Source organism: Sprattus sprattus (genome assembly GCF_963457725.1).
Source record: "Sprattus sprattus genome assembly, chromosome: 12".
Classification (NCBI taxonomy): domain Eukaryota; kingdom Metazoa; phylum Chordata; class Actinopteri; order Clupeiformes; family Clupeidae; genus Sprattus; species Sprattus sprattus.
This window is the reverse complement of record NC_137910.1, coordinates 32,315,974-32,341,411: the sequence shown is the minus strand read 5'-3', so window position 1 is coordinate 32,341,411 and position 25,438 is coordinate 32,315,974. Positions and strand designations below refer to the sequence as shown.

At 39.2% G+C, this 25,438-nt stretch overlaps 1 protein-coding gene across 2 annotated transcripts in view; it reads left to right on the top strand.

Annotated features, from left to right (window-relative positions):
- Window positions 1-25,054, top strand: part of tm9sf3 (transmembrane 9 superfamily member 3) — a 67,479-nt gene extending 42,425 nt beyond the window's left edge. For both annotated transcript variants that reach the window (XM_080849274.1, XM_080849273.1), the window contains 13 exons: window positions 2,539-2,661; window positions 3,088-3,248; window positions 3,414-3,491; window positions 9,228-9,359; window positions 11,486-11,652; window positions 11,941-12,035; window positions 12,156-12,286; window positions 12,820-12,959; window positions 13,548-13,616; window positions 13,928-14,074; window positions 14,272-14,355; window positions 18,103-18,179; window positions 23,578-25,054. In XM_080849274.1, the coding sequence (XP_080705400.1) occupies window positions 2,539-2,661; window positions 3,088-3,248; window positions 3,414-3,491; window positions 9,228-9,359; window positions 11,486-11,652; window positions 11,941-12,035; window positions 12,156-12,286; window positions 12,820-12,959; window positions 13,548-13,616; window positions 13,928-14,074; window positions 14,272-14,355; window positions 18,103-18,179; window positions 23,578-23,645 (1,472 nt within the window). In that variant the 3' untranslated portion in view covers window positions 23,646-25,054. The remainder of the gene's footprint in view (window positions 1-2,538; window positions 2,662-3,087; window positions 3,249-3,413; window positions 3,492-9,227; window positions 9,360-11,485; window positions 11,653-11,940; window positions 12,036-12,155; window positions 12,287-12,819; window positions 12,960-13,547; window positions 13,617-13,927; window positions 14,075-14,271; window positions 14,356-18,102; window positions 18,180-23,577) is intronic.
- The last annotated feature ends 384 nt before the right edge of the window (window positions 25,055-25,438 follow it).

Below are 25,438 nucleotides of genomic sequence, written 5' to 3'. Positions count from 1 at the left end.
TATCACTGGTATACAAATACTACACGGACAACAAAACAGATGTTAATCCTATTCCCTTCTGCTCATAATAAAACAAGTAAACAACTCAAAAGTTAAAACTTGCCCTTTAAGCATTATATACTTATAATTATATAGTTATATACTTTATTTCACTTTGTTATATACTTTGTCATATAGCCTACTTTTTTTTTTTTTTTTTACTGTTTTGTGCTGTTCCTGCACTTTTACATATTTTTTTTACTTTTGAGAAGGTGTATGTAAATATTGTAAATATTTGTAAATAAAAATTCCCATGAAAGCCACAGGTGTAAGCTCTCAAATACTTTTTGAATTGTGTTCCTATCTGTTACAGGGGCTGAGAAATCAGTAATGTAGTAAGCGTTGACACAATTGCTGAATTTCTAGAAAAACTTCAGGTTTTAGGGGGGGTTTCTGAAATCGCCCATAGGTTTTACAGGCATGGGTTAAATCATTAAGCTTGCTTGCCGACAGCTAGCCAGACTTGCAATTAGCACCTCTTAATGTGTTAATCTGTGTGGTCATCTTTAATCTGTACCAGTTAGCCTTTTTCCTATTTCTGTTAAGTAGAGATGCATTTCTGCAAGAAAATGTGAAGTGTGCTTGTTAAGCAGCAGTAGTGGATCACTAGTTAATCACACACATCAGACACAGGAATGAAAGCAGTGCCCAGGAAATTGTGTTTTGAACGTACTGTACAAGAACATTCATATACAGTATTGATGAAGAGACATCTCTATGTGATGGTACACCTGTGTTATTGTATTGATTATCATAACATTACCATACTGACAGTCACACATGACATCCTCATGTGGATGTCACATAAGATCCTTAAAGTGTACTGCACCCTAAAATATGTGATGAGTTGTAAACTAAATAAATCGACTGAACTGTGATGGAAATCATAAATGCTGGTAATTAGGTTGACAAAATTGAAAATGTGTCAACACACCAAACACTGCCTAAAACCACCCTGAACTTTGCAAGGCTGATGCTGACGTAGTAGTTTGGGAGTTATCTACGTTCAACTGTCCCTTTTTCCTGGAGACTGTCTGTTTCGATTCACAGAGCAATTTACCTGTATTTTTCCTATCTGTCTTTCTATCTCAATGGGCATATTTTCTAGTGTCTGGATATTGACCTATGTGAGTCCTTTACATAAAGGTGGTAACAGAAATTATTTCAATAATTGCCATCCAATCTCCTTATTACCTCGCTAAGCAAAGATCTTGGAAGCTTTTGTTAGTGCGTTGTGTTTGATCACGTCTTAAGTGAGTTTTTGGAGATAAAGAGAGTAGAGTCTGCAAGTGACACGAGGGTCTCCTTACAAATCTTTCAGAACATCGTACTGCTTATTTTTCATATTCAAGCAACTTGAAATCCCTAAGCCAGTCAGGGTTGAACTTGTACCTTTCCTTCACTCCGAGCACTCCTAGTTCTCATCATCCTCCTGGTGTTTTCTTCTCAATTAGTATTCTTATTTTCCAGTCCATTTGATTTGAGTTCCATTACTGTAGACATTGTAGACTATATTTGGTTTTAACTCATTATTGCCTCTAGCATAACGCTGAAGAAATTAAGAAATTCCTTATACGTTGCATCTTAGGCTAACTTCTTGTTTGTTAAGCTAACTTCTTTTTTGTGTGCACCCTTGCATTTGAGAGAAGGGAGCCAATTGGGAGCGGGACGCATACCATTTGAACATCAGAAATGATTTAACAATTTATTTAAGAGGTTTTAGTGGGTTAGGTCAGGAGCTCTTAAGGGTGTTCCCCAAGGATCCATTTTGGGTCCTGCCCTCTTCACCATTCATATTAATGATATTGTCTCTTCATTGAATGGTTGTCAAGCTCATCTTTACGCTGATGGCACTATTATGTATTGAACTGCTGACTCTTCAACTAGCCATGCAACTGCATTCAACCTCAACATCAAGCTCTGATAATCTTAAACTAGTACTTAATGCAAATAATCAATAGAAATATATATTATAGCAGTTTGCATATATACACTGCAAATGGGAGTCACTTAATAGAAATATTTTGGCGCGTGTCTTGGCAGGAAACCTACACTGAATTACCATATAGACAAAAAACCTTTTACAGAAACCAATCCAGCTAGAACAAGGATTTTTGAAGCAGTTTCTATGTCTGTGTTTGGCTTTGGAGATGTGTTGTTTTATTTGTAATCTTGTCATCATTGAAAAGATAGGCTACCCTCAATGTATTCCAGAGAATTAAGGTTGAATCAATATATGAATGAAAGAAATCTATGCAATTTAAATGTCCTTGTTTGAGATTCATCATTCACATGAGTTTAGGCCTCCCGCTCCTCTCAGCCCCTCTCTGCCCTCTCTCAGCCCGTTTGGCAACTTCTAAGCTGGGCTGAGTGTGGATGGGGAGAGAATAGTCTACTGTAAAGGGCATTACTGTCAAGCTATTTTAAAAAGCATGAAAACATGAATTGCTTTATTTTTTGCTTTGCGATCTCTCTAATTTAACCATGTTTTGTCCTCAGATGAAGTCATGCAGACCACATACTGTGAGATTGAGCTGGACAAAGCCAAACGGGATGCTTTTGTCTATGCTATCAAGAATCACTACTGGTATCAAATGTACATTGACGATCTTCCAATTTGGGGTGAGAATTATTTGTGCCTCCTTATTGTCTTCCCACATTTATTTTGAGTCAAGTGAAGAGAAATGAAAATGGCCTCAAGGATGTGTACTTGGTACTATACTGAACTGTGTAATTTCTATGTTTAGTTTCTTTTATTGCATGGTATTACTGCATGGTTGGACCAGCCGTGCATTGCAGATAATGTTGTTGTTACAGTGAACATTTTACTTAGATACATTTAAGTACACCAACATTTGGGTACCAAATGGTACACACTGTTGTTTCTCCATAGCTGTGAGTTTACTGTTTGGTATGTTGTCACATTGTTCATAAAGTTTGTTTTGTAAAGGCTTATTTTCTTCCACCTCTATCCCTTTGACACCATGTTAACTCATTTAAAGGAGGTAATATTACCAATGTGTCAGTCAATGCTCTTTGTTTACTCAGGCATTGTTGGAGAAGCGGATGAGAATGGAGAGGATCATTTCCTCTGGACCTATAAGAAACTGGAGATTGGATTCAATGATGACAGGATTGTTGATGTCAACCTGACCAGTGAAGGGAAAGTTAAGCTGGTGCCAAACACAAGGATTGCTATGTCCTACTCTGTGAGTACATTTCAGTGTCATTATATTGGTAGAATTAACCGTATATCCGCTGAAAACATTACAAGGTTGCTGAACTTAATTTATTCTTTTATTATACAATTATTGTTAATTGTGTATATAAAAAGACTGAATTGAAGGTTAACATTGTCGCTGCTTTTACCATAGGTAAAATGGAAGAAGTCTGATGTCAAATTTGAGGACCGATTTGATAAATACCTTGACCCATCCTTTTTTCAACACAGAGTAAGTGAATTTTACATTCTTGGGAACGCAGAACACAAAACAGTCACAGAACAGCAAAGTGATCAAAACAGCTGTACACAAATCTGTAACGTAAGTGAAATAAGATCTGTCAATTTTTGATTTGTATTATTATAATTTGTATTATATTTTTTTTAAACATCATGGCTGAGAGTCTACAATACACATATTGTTTCGCATGATGTTTGTAACTGGTGTGTCATATATTTTTCTGCCCCTTGGTTTGTGCCACGCTGTGGCAGACTGGCTGGTTACATGCCAACTGTTTTATGTCTCAAAACATTCAGGCAGTACATGAGGCCAGAAAGATGGGAACAGTAAACATAGCAAGCCAAAGTTAGATCCATTTAGGCTTGAATTTAATTTCCAAACTTCACAGCACTTTTATACAAATGTGGTGACTGCGTCAACAGATCCAATCCAATTTATTTTCTTTCTTTTTTTTACCCCTACCGATTGTTTGCAAGTGCCTCGAAGTTTACGGTTACCACTCTTAAAATGAATGCTCTGCCATTGAAAACATTTGAAATAATGTTAAGGAAAGAAAGAAAGTACCCAATGGTTGCTTTGTTTTTTTGCGGGCCGATTAGTTATACCTTGCTTGTGCGTATTTTGCAATGCATTCTGGAAAATGTATCATACCACTCGATTTTGATTGTGCTTTTGAAAAAACTAAATTTGAACCACTATGTAGCCCTACCACGTTGCTCTACCCTGTGATGCCAAAGAGAATTGTGATAATCCTACCCCTACATGTCAGTCCGCAAAGCGACAAGGAGTGAATAGGGATTGGGACATAAACCTGAAAGCCTTAAATCCACGGACAAATAATATAGTGTTGAAAATGTACCATAACTGAAATTGAGAGGTGTGCATATTTTGCACTGGATGGACAATGTTATCCCCCTTCATTAGTTGTTCTTTTCAAATGGTAATGGTTAATTAGTTTAGTTTTTAGGGAGGAGCAAGTCCATGCTGAATTTAGGCCCGTCCACACGAATCCAAAGTTTCAACGAATTCGGCCTTTTTTGAATCCGGTACTTTTTTTATCACGTACAAACAGAGCCATGTCAAAAATGTCTGCGTCCACACGGAGGAAATGGAGCGGAGTGGATACTCGGCTTATAGGGTTAGGGTTGGGGTTAGGGTTAGGAAATGGAGCGGAGTGGATACTCTGCTTATAGGGTTAGGGTTAGGGTTAGGTAATTGAGCGGAGTGGATACTCGGCTTATAGGGTTAGGGTTAGGGTTAGGTAATGGAGCGGAGTGGATACTCGGCTTATAGGGTTAGGGTTAGGAAATGGAGCGGAGTGGATACTCGGCTTATAGGGTTAGGGTTAGGGTTAGGTAATGGAGCGGAGTGGATACTCGGCTTATAGGGTTAGGGTTAGGGTTAGGTAATGGAGCGGAGTGGATACTCGGCTTATAGGGTTAGGGTTAGGAAATGGAGCGGAGTGGATACTCGGCTTATAGGGTTAGGGTTAGGTAATGGAGCGGAGTGGATACTCGGCTTATAGGTGGAGTAAACAACTCAACAATTCATTTAATTAATCCACAGTGGTTTTGGTTTCTTTATTTGAAAGTTACTGCACATGAGTATCCATGAAGTCTGGTATTACAAGCTTAGACTGCCTCATCAGTCTGCCTAAGCACTGGTGGAGAATAACATCACAATTTCCTTACTTTCACCATTCATTTCAATAGGAAAAAAGAGGGAGGAATAACAATATGAAATGAATGAATGATTGGTTGAATAGCAACAATATTCACAAGCACGTTACACATGATCAGGATGGAGGGATCACAGTTGATCTCAGAGCTGTTAGGGCGAGAAATGGCATCAAAACCGGAATTACTACTACTAATATTAATTCTAATTAAGAAAAACAATAGTTTGATTGTCCATGTGTGATTGTGAAATAATGACATGTATTTACTCCAGGGAAGCAAAACAGGTAGCATAACCAAAAGACTTCAGGAGGAGGTAAGGCTAAAACAAGAAAAAAAACAAAATGTTTTTCATGAGTGGAATCAGTCTTAATGAATAAACACTCCCCTCACTCCATAACTAAGCCAAAACAGGACTGTATCTGCTCCCCTAGACTGTTTAACAAACTTGTTACAATAGGGAAAACAAAAGGTAGGCTCAACTGGAACCTTACAGAACGTACCACATGGTGGACCAACACAGCAACTACAACAGGCTCCTGTTTTTGACCAGGCACAACAGCTGTCTGAAGTAGGAGAGGAGAGTCCTCCCATGACAAACAAGGACACCTATTTGCCACGTATATGACCTGCTGAAGGAGACGGAAGTGGAGAGAAACAGAGGTCACACCCATAGTCAAGAGTAAATGCATCCATAGTTTGTTGTATTCCCACTCATGGTCGGGATCAATTCACCTGTTCAATGATCAGGCACCAGCAGATCTCACATGTTTTGATCCTGCTCTTAACCTGGCCCTTATTGCTCTGCAATTTTTGACACACACTGTCAGATCTTTAACCAAAAAATTGACCCTGACTCTGTAAATGGGAAGCTGTGAGCTCCACAACTTCTTCAGGAGCTAAACTGAAAATACCAATCAGATGTCATTGCATTTTCATCTCTGCTAGCTAGACAACTTATTTTGCTTTGGAACTCTACCAACCCACCAACATATGGACAGGGGGTGATGAATGTGATGGCCCAAATAATTATATTTTCCATTGGTGGTTCATGTCAAATATTTCAGAAGTATGACGGAACTTTTATTAATAACCACTTCTGACAATCACACTTACTCTCTCTGTAACAATAGAAATGCTTTTTGCTATTAGGTTATAGGCTACCTTAAGTTGAATATCAGACTGATTTGGTCCATTTGCAACCCTCCTGGCCTTTGAATAGCTGCCAGTGTACACTGCAGGGTGCTTAAACAAATATTCAGCCTATAATATCTGGATATGGGAGATTGAGAACTATATGTGGAATCTCAATTGGTTTTAAAAAGGATTCCTGGGAGGTTGTATGTCTTACCATAGTTGTTACGTTCATTCAGCTCTGTCTCTCTGCAAATGTGTGTTTGCATTAATTTAGCTTTGGTTACTCTTCAAAAACACTTCTGCACTGGGCTCAAGCATTTCTTGGGGAAGCCCAGTCATGGGCAGCAGAAAGCAGGGGACTCTTTGAAAGGATTTGGGTGGCTGAGAATGTGCAACAGTCTGAAGTGAGGGGGAGAATAGACACATCATGAAGGAATGGACTTGGGTATTCGTATAGATTGCCTTGTGCCATAGATATTTTTCTCTGAAATTACTACCAAATAATTATATTGTGTAAAAGTAACTTTTGACCTGTGCTGGAATGTGCTAAAACTAAACTACAGTGATAAACTGTTTTGGTAGGGGATTCACATGTCTTGAGTCACTTTATTCATATGGACTATTAAATGTCTATCTAACATTTTTGATTATTATTGGTTGTTATCAGAAGGTGACGTAAGAAGGCTAATGGCATTTGAATACTAAATATGCAGAAGGGCCTGTTAACACCCTTCCGTATCTTAACACACATAATTCAATTCAAATTTTTTTTTAAAGAGCACCAACAAACAATGGAACTATTCTCACGGTGCATCAGAGCCCAGAGCCTGAACCCCTTAGAGCCAGCACTAAGGCACCTGGGCCAAGGATCTCCTTCAACAAGAGAATGGGTTAGGGTTAGGGTTAAAGCCCAGAGCCTGAACCCCTTAGAGCCAGCGCTAAGGCACCTGGGGCAAGGATCTCCTTCAACAAGAGAATGCCTGGAACACTGAAGCTGAAACTGCCACACAAATTGCACTATAGGCTAATTCTTGCCTGTCTACACATACCAACATGCGTGTTGGGGCATTTAACATGCCATAAAGGTCCACATGCATTCACTGAATGGGTAGGCCTACAAAGGGCCACTAAGAGTTAGGCCTAAGAGCTCACTAGTACATAAAGTAAACAATTTGTGACTGGCCATGTAATGCTTTGCGTTTGTTGTTTACAATAATGTTGCGTTTTACCCACCATAACAGTTTATCTCACACATTATGTGAATGCAATAAATAGCTCATACTAGCACACAGCAAGGTCAAAGGAATTACGCTTGGACCTGGGTGGAATTTAATTTACAGTGAACTTTTCTGCCAGTGAAATCCGAATAACAACAAAGTCTTAAACATGTGAATAGAACGACTATGGAAGGGGTGTGTATTTACGCTGTCCTATGCTGTGAAGAATGTGAGACATATGCATAACTGAATATTTCAGTTATTTTAGGTACTTTTTCAAACAATCATTTTATTTGTCAATGGATTTATTGCAATGAAAAGCCTTTAAAGTTTCTGTTAATGCTATAATCACGTTGGTCTGATTGGAACCCGAGATACATGATAAAATTGATATAATGTTTCTCCTGGAATGTCCTCATTGTCTAGGGCCAATAGTTTTCCGCGTCAAAAAAAAGCAAATTCCGTGTCACGTTTTTGGAAATTCCGTGATTCCGCGTAAAAAAAAATAAAAACAGCCGTATAATGCCTTTCTGCACGTTAACTGTATCAAAAACTCTGTTGATAGTGATGTTGCCTAGCAACGCTGTTTGCGTGCGTGCAGCACCCACAGTTAAGATACTGTCCAGTTCAGTTTGTCGCTAAGTAGTTGACCATACTGTGCCTTATACATTTCCAATGCTTAAATCATCATTGTTCGACCTGTATGTGAGGCATTATGTGCATACTTAATGAAAGTAAGGGTTTTCATGAAGTTGCTTCTGTAATAGAGCGTGTATTAAATACCAAATTTTGGGCTACCTGCTCGTGCTATTAGTAGTGATTAGCATGATGCTAAGCGGAGATTTAGCTATGTTCTGTTCTTATGTTGATACGCTGTAATAAAGATGGGTTCAATCCTGTTAAGATTTCGACTGGATGAGATATGAATGACATCCATGTTGCCTAGTGTAATGTCCACTATTATATGTATCTAGTAATATTAGTTGTGTAATTGTTATTGTGTAGCAATAAGTCATGGTAATGTAATTCAGTGCAGTGCTAATTAGTCCCCATAAATTAGACTGCTTGGTAACTCAGTGAATAATACGTGCCCTTCTTAGATTGTTGTTTGCCAGCCATCAACACAACAGAAGACTTAACATTTTTAGTTTTTAATGCGATTGGGAAGATGAGCAAATGAACGTGACTACCCTTGAAAAGGGGGGCGTGGCCGGAGCAGAGTTCAGCGCAGACGTGACATTTTCTGACCGCTTTTGTTCTTTAATTAATGTTTGTTCATTGTTGCGATCGTTGTTGTGTTTATTTGAAAGACATTCAGTCTTACAGGGTAAAATACAGGGGGTTTTAGGCGATTTTGATGCACAAAATTATGTTTCCGTTTGAAAAGTTGCAATTCCGTTTTCAGTGGTCCATTCCGTTTCAGATGGTCCATTCCGCGTATTCCGTCCGTTTTCCGTTTTCGCGGAAAACTATTGGCCCTAATTGTCTTATTCTATTCAATCCCATCAGATTGTTACCAATATCGTAATTAGCTGAAACGATAAACAGCATTTTATTTATTTTTGTATCTACAAGGTTGTAAGTGGGCTTAAATGATATGAAGACTGAATTGGCATACCAATGTCTTGTGTTGTGCTTGTGTGTGTTTGGTGATGTGCTGCTAATGTCCCGTGTCCTTCTGTTCTGTTCTTTAATAGATTCACTGGTTTTCAATATTCAACTCCTTCATGATGGTCATTTTCCTTGTTGGTTTGGTGTCTATGATTCTGATGAGGACACTACGGAAAGACTATGCTAGATACAGCAAAGAAGAGGAGATGGATGACATGGTAAGCCATCTCTCACCCTCTTGGGAACCTGTTCTTGATTGAGTTCATGCAGTGCATGCAGAAGTGTCTTAAAGCCCCATTATGCAACAATTATACTTCAGGATTAGGGTAAGGATAAGCAGTTTAACCTCAAAATAACAGCTTAAAAAAAATTGGGGCGCTACAATGACTTTTAATAGCGAGAATCGCATCCGTGCCATTGCCATACCAGGGCCCATAGGCATATTACTGCGTTCTGTAGTTTTGCCTGCCACAGCCCGCCGGCCTGACTTGTTTACTTTCTGCCGATCTAGTAAGTAGCTTATTTGCCGTCTTGCTTTGTCTTGTGTTGTACTTGCTTGATGTTTGACTGTGTAAGGACAGTCATTGAGTAACTAGTTTGTCATAATGTCAAAGTCAGCACATTTCAAGAGATTTCGTTAGTTTTAGCTGCTAGCATACCTTTAGCTAATAGCTATTGATCCGTTGTGCTGCTTTAATGAAGACGTGAGTTTAAGGAATTGAATTGTTGTATCCATGTTCACAAGTTTACAAATAGTTAGTTGAACTTGAAAAAGGATAGGAATAGGGGATCCGGTAAGTGAATCATGCCAAGATCAATGCAACTAGTTGAGGTCAACAACAATAGGGGCATACAGTGCCTTGCATAAGTATTCACCCCCTTGGATGTTTTACCCTTTTATTGTTTTTATAAATCAGTCATGGTCAATATAAGTTGGCTTTCTGGACATAAAAATTCACAAAAAAGCCCTCTTTAATGTCAAAGTGAAAACAGATTTCTACACGGTTATGTAAATTAAATAAAAATATGTAATGAAAATAAGTGATTGCATAAGTATTCACCCCCTTTAAATAGACTGACCTAATTCAACAGAGGTCCAGCCAATTGGTGCTAGAAGTCTCACAATTAGTGAAATGGGGATCAGTGTGCAGTGAATGTGTCTCAAGTGATTGTAGTATAACGACACCTGTGTCTGGAAGGTCCATTCTAGGGATGCACCGATACCACTTTTTTACAAACCGATACGAGTAGAAGTATTTTTATTTGTGTACTTGCCAATACCGATACTTCTTAGATTTGATTTCCATGAAAGATTTTATTTTATCCTCTGCAGATTATGTCAAGCCTATAGTACAACATTAAAAGAAGGCTATCTCAAGCCAAAAATAAACAGAGCTTTCTGGTTTTAACAACAAAAAAAAAAAGAGTCAATATCATCCCATTAGACAAAATGTAAAGATAAAATGCCAGATAAAGGCAATTCAATTTGCTGCATAGTTAACAACACAGTCTGCTTAACAAAAAGTGAACAGAACGATTCCTGGATAAGCACATGAGCACCGTTCAGTTACAAAAGGATCAAAAGAGTCTCCGGCTCAAGTTTACAAACAATCACCTATGTGGCACTATAAGTCTGGCTCTCTTCCTCCCCTTCTCTCTCTCTCTCTGTCTGTGTCCGTGCACGTTTTTTCCTTTTGGTTGCTTTGGTCTCTTGCGCCACTGGCATGAGTGAACCTTGTGTGCTCAGCACTATGGTGCGTCTTCAGATGTTTAATCAAATTGCTTGTGTCAAACGAAGTACTTTCCTTTCCGCCCCTCGACACCGTAGCAGTGCAGATATTACACTGTGCCTTACTCCTGTCGTCATCATTTATCTTAAAATGAGCCCAAATCGCCGTTAAGGCAGCACAGCGGAATTGCTAATAGCGAGATGCTAACGGCTACATTTAGCGAAATCTGTTGACATACCTACTTTGACACTATGTCAAACTTTCCTAACACAGTCAAACATCATTGAAAAGTCAGGGGAAGGATACAAAAAAATGTCCAAGACACTTAACATCCCCTGAAATTCTGTTCAATCCATCATCAAGAAATGGAAGGAATATGGCACATGTGTAAATCTGCCTAGATCAGGCAGTCCTTACAAACTGAGTGACCATGCAAGAAGGAGACTAGTAAGCGAGGCCACCAAGACACCTATGACTACTCTGAAGAAGTTTCAATCTTCAGCAGCTGGTATGGGAGAGACTCTGCATACAACCACAATTGCCTTGGTTCTTCACCGATCAAAGCTTCATGGAAGAGAGCCACTTTATCCATATGTGCGTTTTTTCTCTTCCAGGACCGGGATCTTGGGGATGAGTATGGATGGAAGCAGGTTCATGGTGATGTGTTTCGACCATCCAGTCACCCCATGATGTTCTCTTCACTCATCGGTTCTGGCTGTCAAATCTTCTCTGTGTCCTTCATCGTCATTGTTGTGGCCATGATTGGGGATTTGTATACTGAGTAAGTTCCTTGCTTCAGTATTTTTACTGTTTCCAAACCCTCTAAAACACCAGCATTCAGAGAAAACATTAGAATATTACATTTAGTCCAGCTCTTCAACTTAAGCAATCTCTGCATGCTTTCTTTTCTAATACCTGAATGTTGTGGTGTCTCGTCCTTCACATATGTAACAGCAGTATGTTGATGGCAAAAGTAGCTCTAGAATAGCAGAGTAAATGTTGTATAAGTCTTGTTTTTAGTGTACTCTTGGAATTGTTTTGTAAGCGTATCCTGTTACTGTGTGTGCAGGAGAGGATCCATGCTGAGCACAGCTATCTTTGTGTATGCTGCCACATCTCCCGTCAATGGTTACTTTGGCGGAAGTTTGTATGCCAAACAAGGGGGTACGTAGAGTGTTTTTTACCTTTAAAACTTTTCAGAATCCCAACAGCCCTTTTCACTTTACAGTTTAAAAGGGAATTGCACAGATGCTATAAGCTGTTGATGTATGTCCACTGTTCTAGGAAGGAGATGGATCAAACAGATGTTCATCGGGGCCTTTCTGATCCCGGCCATGGTGTGTGGCGTGGCCTTCTTCATCAACTTCATTGCCATGTACTACCACGCCTCTCGGGCCATCCCCTTTGGCACCATGGTAAGTCTGCAGCAGCCTAATAGAGCTGCTCTAGAAAGGATGGGAAACATCCTGGACACATTGATTTGATAAATGTTCAACCTATACAGATTAGTTGTGAATCATTTATCTAAAAATAGAAATGGTAGAGATTCTAACAAATAAAGTCTTTGAGACAGTATGCAACTTTTTCCCACTTTTTTTTTATTGGCAACCAGTACAGGTACCCTTTTCAAATAATTTGTCATAGTATATAGTCATATGAAGGACCAATAGATACACCTGCTTTTTCAACCAGCCGCCTAGACTATGCATTATGCAGTTCTGTCATTGGTGGTGAAGCTGTTGCCATCACTATTGTTTTCACTCCAGTAAAGTTGCTAGTTTACATGTCTGAGCATTCCGGAGTCAGCATTCCTTAGTTCATGGTTATTTTTAGGCGTTTCTTGTAACTAAGTCTTTCAATGTTGTTTGTGAATTTATATTTAATGGAGTATGAAAAGTCAAAGTTGAACATTGTGCACTCTGTTTTTTGTCCCTTCTGTTTTTTCCAGGTTGCAGTTTGTTGTATTTGTTTCTTTGTTATCCTCCCCCTCAACCTGGTGGGCACCATCCTGGGCAGGAACCTGTCTGGGCAGCCCAACTTCCCCTGCAGGGTGAACGCAGTCCCCAGGCCCATCCCAGAGAAGAAATGGTGCCTGACTTTAATACTGTGTCATAGTGACCAACGTGTAGAATGGGCTGAGTTTAATACTGTGTCATAGTGACCAACGTGTAGAATGGGCTGAGTTTAATACTGTGTCATAGTGACCAACGTGTAGAATGGGCTGAGTTTAATACTGTGTCATAGTGACCAACGTGTAGAATGGGCTGAGTTTAATACTGTGTCATAGTGACCAACGTGTAGAATGGGCTGAGTTTAATACTGTGTCATAGTGACCAACGTGTAGAATGGGCTGAGTTTAATACTGTGTCATAGTGACCAACGTGTAGAATGGGCTGAGTTTAATACTGTGTCATAGTGACCAACGTGTAGAATGGGCTGAGTTTAATACTGTGTCATAGTGACCAACGTGTAGAATGGGCTGAGTTTAATACTGTGTCATAGTGACCACCGTGTAGAATGGGCTGAGTTTAATACTGTGTCATAGTGACCAACGTGTAGAATGGGCTGAGTTTAATACTGTGTCATAGTGACCAACGTGTAGAATGGGGAAAACAGATGTCTGTGATGATGCTGTTTTCTTTGTACAAATGTACCCCTTTCTCTTGTTTCGACCAGGTTCATGGAACCAGCTGTTATTGTGTGTCTTGGTGGCATTCTACCATTTGGGTCCATTTTCATTGAGATGTAAGTGTCCGGCAACATGCATTTCATGACACACACACACACACACACACACACACACACACACACACACTCATAATGGCCAAAGGTTTCTCAGTATTTTAAGGTTTACTATGGTCATCTTCAAAACCTTAGCAAGAAAAGTTCATACTTGGGGGAAAATGGTTTTGGTTCCATTTTGTTGAATTCAGTTGTTTTAGTCATAGAACCCCCAGGTCTACAATCCCGAAGTAGGCCCAACACACCACAGAGAGAAGAAGCTCAATATCTCAGCTTCAGTGTAAATGCATTAATGTGTTTTCAATGTTTCTCAGGTACTTCATATTCACATCATTTTGGGCCTACAAGATTTATTACGTGTACGGCTTCATGATGCTGGTCCTGGTGATTCTGTGCATTGTTACGGTGTGTGTGACCATCGTGTGCACATACTTCCTCCTTAACGCAGAAGACTACAGGTGGTAAGCGCTGTCTCATGAACACTTACATGAAGGGACACAATCTTCTTTTCTTTTCTGAATTTGAATAGAAGTAATGAACATGGTTTCTGTTTCACTGATAGTCAATGTGTGTGTAATGAGAGACCGCTGTGAATTCTGTCCATCTAACTCTTTACCATCCAGTGTTGTGTATTAAGAGTCTGAAACTCTCTTTGCAGGCAATGGACAAGCTTCCTGTCTGCTGCATCGACAGCAGTTTACGTATACATGTACTCCTTTTACTACTACTTCTTCAAAACAAAGTAAGGGGACAACACATTAACACGATTCATGAACAATTCATTCAAATATAGCCTTGCCATTGGGTACTTAGAACCTTTTTGTATTTACACTCATGCTCTCACATAATTTAGTAACATCACACAAATATATTTTAATTTCCATTGGGTATTGATTCCTATGTAGTAGGAGTGTAAATCTCTCATGACAAAAACGATTCGATTCGTATCTCGATACATGGGCACGATACAAGAAAAGATGCATGTTGATAAAAAACGATTCAGTACGATACGATACGATGCGATTCGATGCGATGCGCTGCGATTTGATTCGATGCCGTTCAATTATTGAAAACACTAAGTCAGACATCCCAACCTGCAAAAAAATAATTTCAGGGAGGTATTCCCCCCCTAGGCCTACATATTTCTGTTGTGGTGCCTAAAAGAAAGCATAATATCATTCTATAGGCTATAGTCCTATGCAATTCTTTGTTAATTATGTTTAAATATGTAGATTACTTTTACTTTTTATTATATGCTGCTAATACTTTCCTATTTATGTAAACTGCTTTTATTTGTATTCCATTGCAACTTTAAACAAGTCTATGGAGCTTGTTGTTTTCATGTAGCCCTGGCAACTAGCTGGCATGAATAATATGCACATGAAATGAAACTTCAACATGTCTATTACAGTAATTTAACCCACCATGGGCAATGCTGAAATCACAGATAGTTCAGCGTGCAAGACGGTCATTGTGATTTACTTTTATAAAACAGGGGTACACCTTTGTATAGTCTGTTGTAAATTGTCTTATATTTTCTTTTTAGGGGGCACTCTCCCTGTGCCATGGTGCCCCTGTTCCTAGATACACTGAACTGATTAATTCGGTTCGGGAAAGGAGATAAAAGCCCACCCTCACTGAAAATTGTTTGGTTGACTTACCGAAACAGGCCAATCAGGATGCTCCTGAGGCACACACGCACACTGCCTCGTCACACACACACACGCACAGTCTCTAAGGCCCCTGCCAGACAAACCCGAGATTCAGACTAACCGTGACGGAACCATGACAAACTGGCCTCCCGGACAGGCAAATCGGGTTTGAATCCGCGAATCTGACGACGTAATTATCCCACGTGAACGCTCGAAGCCCCACGCCCCGCCTTCCGAGAAAAAACATCAATTATTGGCTGCGATCTATATTGACTACCGTCAACTTTATTTTGCCCCTTAAAGTCTGCAAAACGTCTGCCACAACTGTCTGTTCCCGACTTATACATGTATCTTGTACACAAGCCATCCCCATACGCCGGAGATAGCCTGAAGGCTTTCAAGAGTACAGATGCATATCAATATGCAGTTGCAGGATGGGTTAACGACACCAATAAATGGCATCTTTAGGCAAAACACATGTATGTGTGTAAGTTACTCAAACAGCGATTATCAACCAATTTATTTTAGTGGTGGTTAAGAGTGCCAATTGTGGGTGTAGCTACAGCCTTTAGTAAAGTTCGTTAGCAGTTCGCTAACTATTAGCGCTCTAGCTTAGTCAGGAGAGTTTAGCTCTGATAAGGCACAGCAATTGTGGCAATAAATGGCATCTGGAGATAAAACACATGTATGTCATCACAGGACATGTACGTTACTCAAACAGCGGTTATCAACCCATTTATTTTAGTGGTGGGTAAGAGTGTCAATGTGGGCTAACTAGGTGTAGTCTTCAGTAAAGTTCGCTAGCAGCATGCTAACTATTAGCACACTAGCTTAGTCAGGAGAGTTTAGCTCTGATAAGGCACAGCAATTGTTCACGATTGTAGTAACGTGCTGCATTTCACTTAACATGTCAGTCACTCCCAGGCTCTGAACACAAAATCAACATCTCCATGGATAGTGGTGCAGGAAAATACAAAGTGTTGATTGTACAATCGGGAGTTAGCTGTTGCTACTTGTCTCTTCTAATTTGCGGCCAACCATTTATAGCTAACCATTTATTCCGCCAATCTAAATCTTTTGGTATACAATTATATTGTTCATTTGGGTTATTTTCGCGACTGGTGTCGCATCCGTCAGCACAACATATGCCGGGCATTTTTAACTTTCTGTGGGTTTGGACCGACTGTGTCTATGTTGTGAATGGCGCTCAGCTAGACTTTCGGTCACAAAGATGGCGGCACTTAGACACAGTGACGTCACTTGGGATCTATGAATACGCGAACTCAGAGTCTTCTTCTCCGTTTCCGGTAGCACCCTTCACAGCGCCACCAACAGGCCTTGCATATGTACTACAGCAGATTCACCAGTTTCAGTGGGTGTGTGTGGCCGCAGCACAGCGCAGCACAGCTTTGTCTGGCCGCGATTGACTAAACCCGAATCCGTTCCGGTTAGTGTGAATCTCGGGTTGTCTGGCCTAGGCTTTAGGTCCCTCTCCCTCTCTGTCGTGCGCGCGCTACACAGATGCTAATGTGGTTTGGAGCACGTCTGTCTCGTGTGCGCGGTCTTGCCCGCTCGCTCTTGATTCTGAGAGATTTTAAGTAATTTGCGGGCATCAGGGAGTCGTTATCAATATGTGGGAGACTCCCGGAACTTCCGGGATACTTGGGATGTCTGCACTGCCATTTGCACTGTTCATGCTGTCATCGTTCTGACTGAGATAAAAATGCAACAGGCCAGCGAGTGTTTTGTGTAAAAAAAGGGACAAACGCTTGTGAACCGATTTATAACTTTAAAATCGGGGAAAGCCCGGTAGATGATATTTTAAAACCGATACGGGACTTCACGCATCGTTGTAGTCGTATCTTACACGCTAAAAACGGATATCGATACGTATCGGTTATTTATTACACCTCTACTATGTAGGTATATTCTGAATACTGCTTGTAATGATAAGTAAGGGATAATGTATAGTCCCGCGATCATTATTGAAAAATGAATCCTGACAGGACGAATTTGTTTCGTCCTGGAGGGATTCATTTTCTTGATAATGACCACCGGACTAGATTATCCCGCTTATTATACGGTAACTAGCCGAAATGATAGACATTCCTCCAAAATACCTCTTTTAAATGATTGTTGCCATTTCTTTATTTCCCATTCACGAAGTTCTTCACGCAAATAGAACTTTAAAGTTTTAGGTGTTGCGTAGCAACCCATTACTTGCTGACTTCAAGTTACAATGACTTTCCGTTATGTTAAATGACCGGACTACTTGCGAAATTATATGAAAGATGTTAATTAGAAGCACAAAACCTGTTGCTGATGACAGTGGTCATACATTTTTCGCAGCTTTGAATATAAAGAAATATCACACCTCTTACCTGCCGTGTAAACGTGAATTCTATGATTCTAGCAAAAGATTGTTGATATTTGAGCTCAACAGCCAATCAATTTACACCAAACCCTTCCATGCTCCTGAAGCAATGTGTTAACTGGCTGGAATAGTGTGTGGGTGGGTCAGAACCCCTTTACAGATCAAAGACTGTATGAGCACAAGAGTTTTTATGAGTGCAGCTAAGAAGAATCTCACAGGAATTGCATTGGATTATAATCGTGGATTGTGGCTTTTAAACCTTTCCAATTAATGAATGTAAGATTTAAATCACTGGTATCAGACAGATTAGTTATGTGAATATATATTTGTGTGCATTCTTGCCTTCCTTTTTTGCAATACAGACATACGAACAGTTTACACTTGTTATATGATTTCACAAATGTCTGAATTTTGATTGCAAAAACAAGTTGTTGAATGACAAACATTTTGTATGTGTCTGTAGGATGTATGGGTTGTTTCAAACGTCCTTCTACTTTGGCTACATGGCAGTGTTCAGCTCTTCACTGGGAATCATGTGTGGTAAGTCGGTATTCTTCAGGCTTTACATTCACAAAGATAAATATATATATAGATATCATATCAGAGATAAATATATATAGACAGGTAGCTGCTAGATTTCCTTTTCCAATTTAAGGAAGATACAGGTAAATTCAAGTAATAAATAGAGAGTTTAGCTACGGTATATGGAGTATATTCCTACCTCTTCCTCCATCATCACCGCCTCTGCTATTATCTTAATGAATATCTTGTCTTGGTGCCGTGGTCTTCCAAGAAAGCCAGGTTTTTTTAAACGTGGATAAAGCGCCAGTGTTGTGTCTGAACGCGTTAATTGAATGAAAGTTCATGAACTCGTTCATAATGATGGTGAACTTGAACTGAACGTACTGCAGTGGCGGCTGGTGGTTTTTAAAGTGAGGGAGGAAGGACTGTGCGCCTGGTTGCCATTGGCCTGCTTATTTCGTTGGTGGCATAAGTATGTGAGATACAAGTTGTTTCAGGGTGTTTTTGTGGACTACAGTACTACAAAATAGCAGGCAGGGATACAATTGATACAAAGCCACCAGTGTGGCACCATTGTACTTAAAAAGCTGGTGGGCAGCATGTCCTTGGACAAGACAAGGCCAGAAGGAAATGATGCAAAGCCAATTAGTCAAATCAGGCCTACTCTTGATTTTAAAAACTACATTCTAAATTTTGGGCCTACCATTTGGCCTATTTTCCCCCTCAATTACTAAAGCTATTGGTTATTATTTGACTAATTTTATTTTCAGCTGCAATTGTTTTAAGAAAATGAAGACACAAGTGATGCCATTTAAAATGCTCTGAATCATTCACTAACATCCTTTCCACAATATTAAACAACAAGTTACAAAGGCAAGAGAACATTATTTCAGAACTATTAACATGGGCTGTTAGCCTAACATTGTTTGTGGCAAATGTGGATGTTAATGGATGTTTCAGAATGTTGGTCAATGTGTAGGCTAATAAGAATGGATACGAAACACATCGCAATCTGAAACATTCATTAACAATTTCCATTCAGAATGTCAGCTGAACGTGAACAGTCAGACTAACAATAGGCGTATAAACGATTTAAAAACAAAACAGTACAGCCGATTGTTTTTTTATGGTACCAGTGAGCTATAAGTATTTCGCATACCAGTTAGCATTAACGGCAGCGGTTTTACCATTGGGTTATTGACTTGGATTTTTGGAACAGGTTTCCCTGTTGTTTTGATACTAACCTTCTCTCTGTAGCTCAATGAATGAAACGGTTTGTTCAATAAAACATGAACAATATCTTCGTTTTCCATTGCACATCCTCTTTAATTTGCCATCTTTCTACAACAATCTTTAAGGGTGACGTGTTATCGATATCCTTCTGCAGAGAATGGTATTAATGTCTAATCCCCTCCCTCCAACGCCAAATCCGTTGTTTATTGGTTAAGCAATGTTGGCGCAGACTCAGACGCTAGGGAGGTCTTTCCTCCCCTGGGCAATGTAAGTGAATGAGCCCCAAGAACCGCCAGTATCAGAGACAGATTACATTGATCTCAATGGGAACCAAAGGGAGGACGTCCTCCGTGCAGTAATTTCTTGTTACGATAGGGGGTGCTAATGTTATTTTAACTCAGGGAAACAAATTATAATATGCCTAGTATTAAATACTGATATCAAACTGCATTTTTAAAGGAGTTTAGTCAGTTCAATTACAAAAATACATTTCTCAAAAAGTTTGGGGAGGTTCTTCCTCCGTTTCATCAATGGAAGAACCTCCACTGACGTACTGTATTACTGCCTGATGAACGATACTGTGAACGTGTTCATTCTGGTGTCTGTGAACGGCACGTTCACTCTTTTTAATTTCGTTCAATAAGGTACCAGATTTCTAGAGACTTCCAGTCGAAAAACAAGCCGTCCTTTATCCAGGGTTGCCCACTGTCTTTGCCTGTGAGAGCGCCGAAGTTGCGTAGAGGCCGAGGGCGGTATTGCAGACAGATAGAGATTTTAGAAAAGTATAGACTTCACGAGAATCGGCCATTGACAGCAGTGGATCTTCCCATCCCTAATATATATAGATATCATATCAGAGATAAATATATATAGATATCATATCAGAGATAAATGTGTACAGTGCCCTCCGCAATTGTACACAGGCTATGAAAAAATATTTGTTTGCTGTTTATCCTCTTGGTCTTTCACTCAAAATATTTACAAAAATCTTACCTTTTCATTGAAATAAAATTATTGAAAGAAAACATTTTTTTTTTCATTAAATAAATACTATTCTCCTAAACAGGTGTGCCACAATTATTGGCACCCCTTAATGTAATGTTTGAGCCGCCTGCCTTTACCAAGATAACAGCTCTGAGTCTTCTTTCTCCTATAATGCGTGATGAGGTTGGTGAACACATGGCACAGACCTGAGACCATTCCTACATGCAGTATCTCTCCAGATCCTTCAGATTCTGAGGTCAACACATTTGCAGATTCGGCTTCAGCTCTTCCCACAGATTTTCTATGGGGTTTAGGTCTGGGGACTGTGGTGGCCATGGTTTTATTTAATATCTGCTGGTATTTGATGGAGTACATGATACCATGTATCCTAACAAGATGTCCAGGGCATTTGGAAGAAAAACAGCCCAAAAACATCAGAGATCCGCCACCATACTTCAATGTGGGTATGGGGTGCTCTTCTGTATGGCTATCTTTCTGTCTACGCCAAACCCACCTTTGATGTGTGTTGCCAAGAAGCATTATTTTGGTCTCATCTGACCATATAACTCTAATATAAAAGTCTGCCTTACAGTTGGCAAACTGTAGGCACTTTAGTTTGTTGTTGATTGACAGCAGAGGCTTTTTTCTGATAACCCTCAAATGTAGGTGCAGTCTGATGGTAGTTTGGAGACTTTCCAACCCTAGGACTTAACTAACCTCTGCAATTATCCAGCTGTGATCCTTGGAGATTCTTTTACCAGTCGAACCAGCCTCCTCACGGTGTGTGGGGTTAATTAACAGATAGGTCCTCTTCTAGGCTGATTCCTGACATCTCCTGTCGCTTTTAACTTCTTAACTATTGCCCTGATTGTGGAAGTGGGTATTTCCAACTGTTTAGATATTTCCCTAAATCCGGATTTCAGCAGCTCAACAACTTTTTGTCGCACTTTGACACTGAGTTCTTTTGTCTTTCCCATCTTGATGAATGACTTAGGGTATTTGGCATGTGTCACCTCATATTTATACCTCAGTGAAGCAGGAAGCCATGGTTGACCACTTAAGAGTTCCTAATGAAACAGGTGAACTCAAAAATGTAAAACATGACTGGTAATATACTTCAGTTAGATTTTAATTATAGGATTTTCTAAGGGTGCCAATAATTGTGGCACCCATGTTTTGGAGAAAAATATTTTATGTAATGTCCAAAAAAAAATATTTCTTTCAAGAATTTTACTTCGATGAAAAGGTAAGATTTTTGTGAATATTTTGAGGGAAAGACCAAGATGATAAACAGCAAAGATATATTTTTTCATAGCCTGTTTTGGTCACATTCACTAAGGGTGCCAATAATTGTGGAGGGCACTGTATATATACAGCCGTGGAAAAAATTAAGAGACCACTTTTAAAAAATTATCAGTTTTTCTTTTTTTACTATTTATTGGTATGTGTTTGAGTAAAATTAACACTTTTGTTTCATTCTATAAACTACTGACAACATTTCTACTGAAATAACAAAAAAGATGCGGTGTTTCCAGATATTGATTTCTGACCTCTTCCTAAGTTGAAGCATTAGTATTGTGTAGTTTAAGAATGAATATGAACTTGTTTTCTTTGCATTATTCGAGATCTGAAAACATTCCATTTATTTTGCTATTTTGACCAATTGTCATTTTTCTGCAAATAAATGCTCTAAATGACAATATTTTTATTTGAAATTCGGTAGAAATGTTGTCAGTAGTTTATAGAATGAAACAAAAATGTAAATTTTACTCAAACACATACCAATAAATAGTAAAACCAGAAAAACTGATAATTTCGAAGTGGTCTCTTAATTTTTTCCGCGGCTGTATATAAAAAAAATTAAGAGACCACTTAGACCTTGCTGTGTGGCATGGAGCATTGTCTGCTGGAAAAAAACACTCCTCAGAGTTGGGGAACATTGTCAAAGAAAAAGGAAGCAAGGTTTCTTCCAGGAAAACTTTGTACCTCGCTTGATTCATGCGTCCTTCACAAAGACATCTGCCCGATTCCAGCCTGGCTGAAGCACCCCCAGATAATCACCGATCCTCCACCAAGTTTCACAGTAGGTGCAAGACTATGTGGCTTGTAGGCCTCTCCAGGTCTCCGTCTAACCATCAGATGGCCATGTGTTGGGCAAAGCTGAAAATTGGACTCATCAGAGATGATGAACTAAGAAGATGACCTCCAGTTCGCTTTGGTTCAATCCTTATGGTCTTTTACAAACCTCAGCCAGGCAAAGTACAACATTGTCCTGGAAGAAAACTTGCTTCCTTTTGCTCTGACAATGTTGCCCAACTCTGAGGAGTGTTTTTACAGCAGGGCAATGCTCCCTGCCACACAGCCAGGCCACTAAAGGTGTGGATGAAGGACCACCAGATCAGGACCCTGTCATGGCCATCCCAATTCCCAGACCTGAATCCCATTAAAAACCTCTGAAATGTGATCAAGAGGAAGATGGAGGGTCACAAGCCATGAAAAGAAGCCGAGCTGCTTGAATTTTTGTGACAGGAGTAGCATAAAGTAACCCAACGGCAATATGAAAGACTGGTGGAGAGCATGCCAAAACACATGAAAGCTGTGATTGTAAATCAATGTTATTGATTTCTGAACTCTTCCTAAGTTAAAGCATTAGTATTGTGTAGTTTAAAAATGAATACGAACTTGTCTTCTTTGCATTATTCAAGATCTGAAAACACTGAGTCTTTTTTGCTATTTTGACCAATTGTCATTTTTCTGCAAATAAATGCTCTAAATGACAATATTTTTATTTGAAATTTTGTAGAAATGTAGTCAGTAGTTTATAGAATAAAACTAAAATGTTCATTTTACTTTAACTCATACCAATAAATAGTAAAACCAGAGAAACTGATCATTCTGGAGTGGTCTCTTATTTTTTTCCGTGGCTGTATATATATATATATAGAGAGAGAGAGAGAGAGAGAGAGAGATGGATGGATGGATGGATAGATATCATGTCATAGATACATTTATATAGATAGATATCATATCAGAGATAAATGTATATAGATATCATATCAGAGATAAATCAATGTTCTGTACATTCACAGAGATAAATATGTATAGATATCGTATCAGAGATAATTGAATGTTTTGTTTTGCTGTCGTCACATGCCAAGCTGTCTATATTATGGCTATTGTGTTTCCCTCTTTTCCTTAGGGGCTGTTGGATACGTGGGAACAAGTGCCTTCGTGAGGAAGATCTATACAAACGTTAAGATTGACTGACTTCGTTCAGTCACAGACATATTTGGACACATGAAAGATCTAAAGGTTATTCCAGAGGCAGGCAACACTTGTTTTCAAAAAAGTGATTGTGGAATCTTGTATAGGTCTTTATTCATTTTCTGGATGATTTGCAGTTAGATGACTAGTGCACAGAAAATAGGAGAACAGTAATGTTTAATTCTTTCCTAATCAGCTCCTTCCAATCAACCTTTTCCTGTACTCTATAATTCCTCCGGTTTATTTTCTAATTATTTTAACATGCTTCCCTCTTTCTGGCAGATGCCTCACCCACCAACTGTGAACATAGTTTAAATTGATGGAATAATGTAGCTCTCTTCAGTGAAGAGGCCAAAGTATATTGAAAGGCTTTATTCTATTTTATGAGACTGTTGGAGAGTTGGGTTTGTGTTTGGTTTCTGTAAGTCACATAAGAGGCATCACACACCATCTGTAACCTTTCCATCGATTAGGCACACACTAGTTTAAGTTCCAGTAACGTTTAGTTCTGTTTCCATCCGGATCTTTGAAGCGACTCAGTCGATCAACAAGCGTTCACAGCAGAACTCTATGGTTTCTTCATGAGAATAAAGGAAGACTGGAAAGGTTTTGTGGCAGAAATGCCTCCCAGTCTGATTTCTACATGTTCTCATCTGCTCAAAGATAATATATGGATGGGGTATATGTAAACAACCTTCATAATGTTTGTTGGATGTAGATTCCCAAACAATTTTGATGTACAGATGTGCGAAAAGGGGAGAGTTTTTTTATATTATTATTGCTATTACTATATTTAGTCTTTTTTGGGGGTGGGGAGGGGTGTAGAGGCACTATTGGGCAGGTTGGCTTGGTTACATCTTGCCTGAAATTGCATGACATTTTCTCCTTGACAGGTACTTCAGAGTCTCCTTTTGGGCCACATGATATAGCTTTGCCTACGCCATGTGCACTTCTTTATCCGACTAGTCCTGCACACTGATGTAGTCATAACCATGGGGAATGGGGAAGTCTTTGTACGTTTGTTTTTCCTTTTTTTTTTTTTAATGATTTAAAGCTTTAAAACGCTCTCTGTGTGTTGGGTAGCTGAATTCCTTGAGCTGTCCTCGGTATCAGTGAAATAAAATATTGTCGTGAATGTCATGAGAAATGGCATTCATGCTGATTTTCAACAAATGATACCGCACAAATTCAACTCAGTGTAAAATTATTTAGATGTTGTTCCCGACAGTGCTACATCGTGCTTAAAATGTGTTTTATATTTCATGTAAATACGGTAGGTATACAAAAAAAAAAAATCAAAAGTGGCTTTGCCAGTTTTAAGACTACAGTCCTGATTCTCTTTCATTCTAAATTCATCTGGCATTTTCCTTGGTTGGCAGGACATTTTAAAACCAGATGTGAACTTGTTGTAAAAAGACGAAAAATAAACCTAATATCTGTATATAAGATGGGTGTGTTTTCTTTCTGACTATCATCTTGTCATCATTGTATCTTACCGTAGTCTTTGAACTAGTCCTACAGGTGTTTGACTACTATCTTGTCATCATTGTATCTTACCATAGTCTTTGAACTAGTCCTACAGGTATTTGACTACGATCTTGGTCCACATTTTGCTTGTCCTGGGTAAATGATCGACATGAAAATATGAATATAACGAATTTCCATGACTTTTCCAGGTTTTTCATGACCGTATAAACCCTGATTGTCGAACCAGATGCAAAGAGATTTGGTCCTTTATGCTATTGAATTATAGTAGGTTCAGGTATCCTATCAGACCACATTACAGACTTGCATGC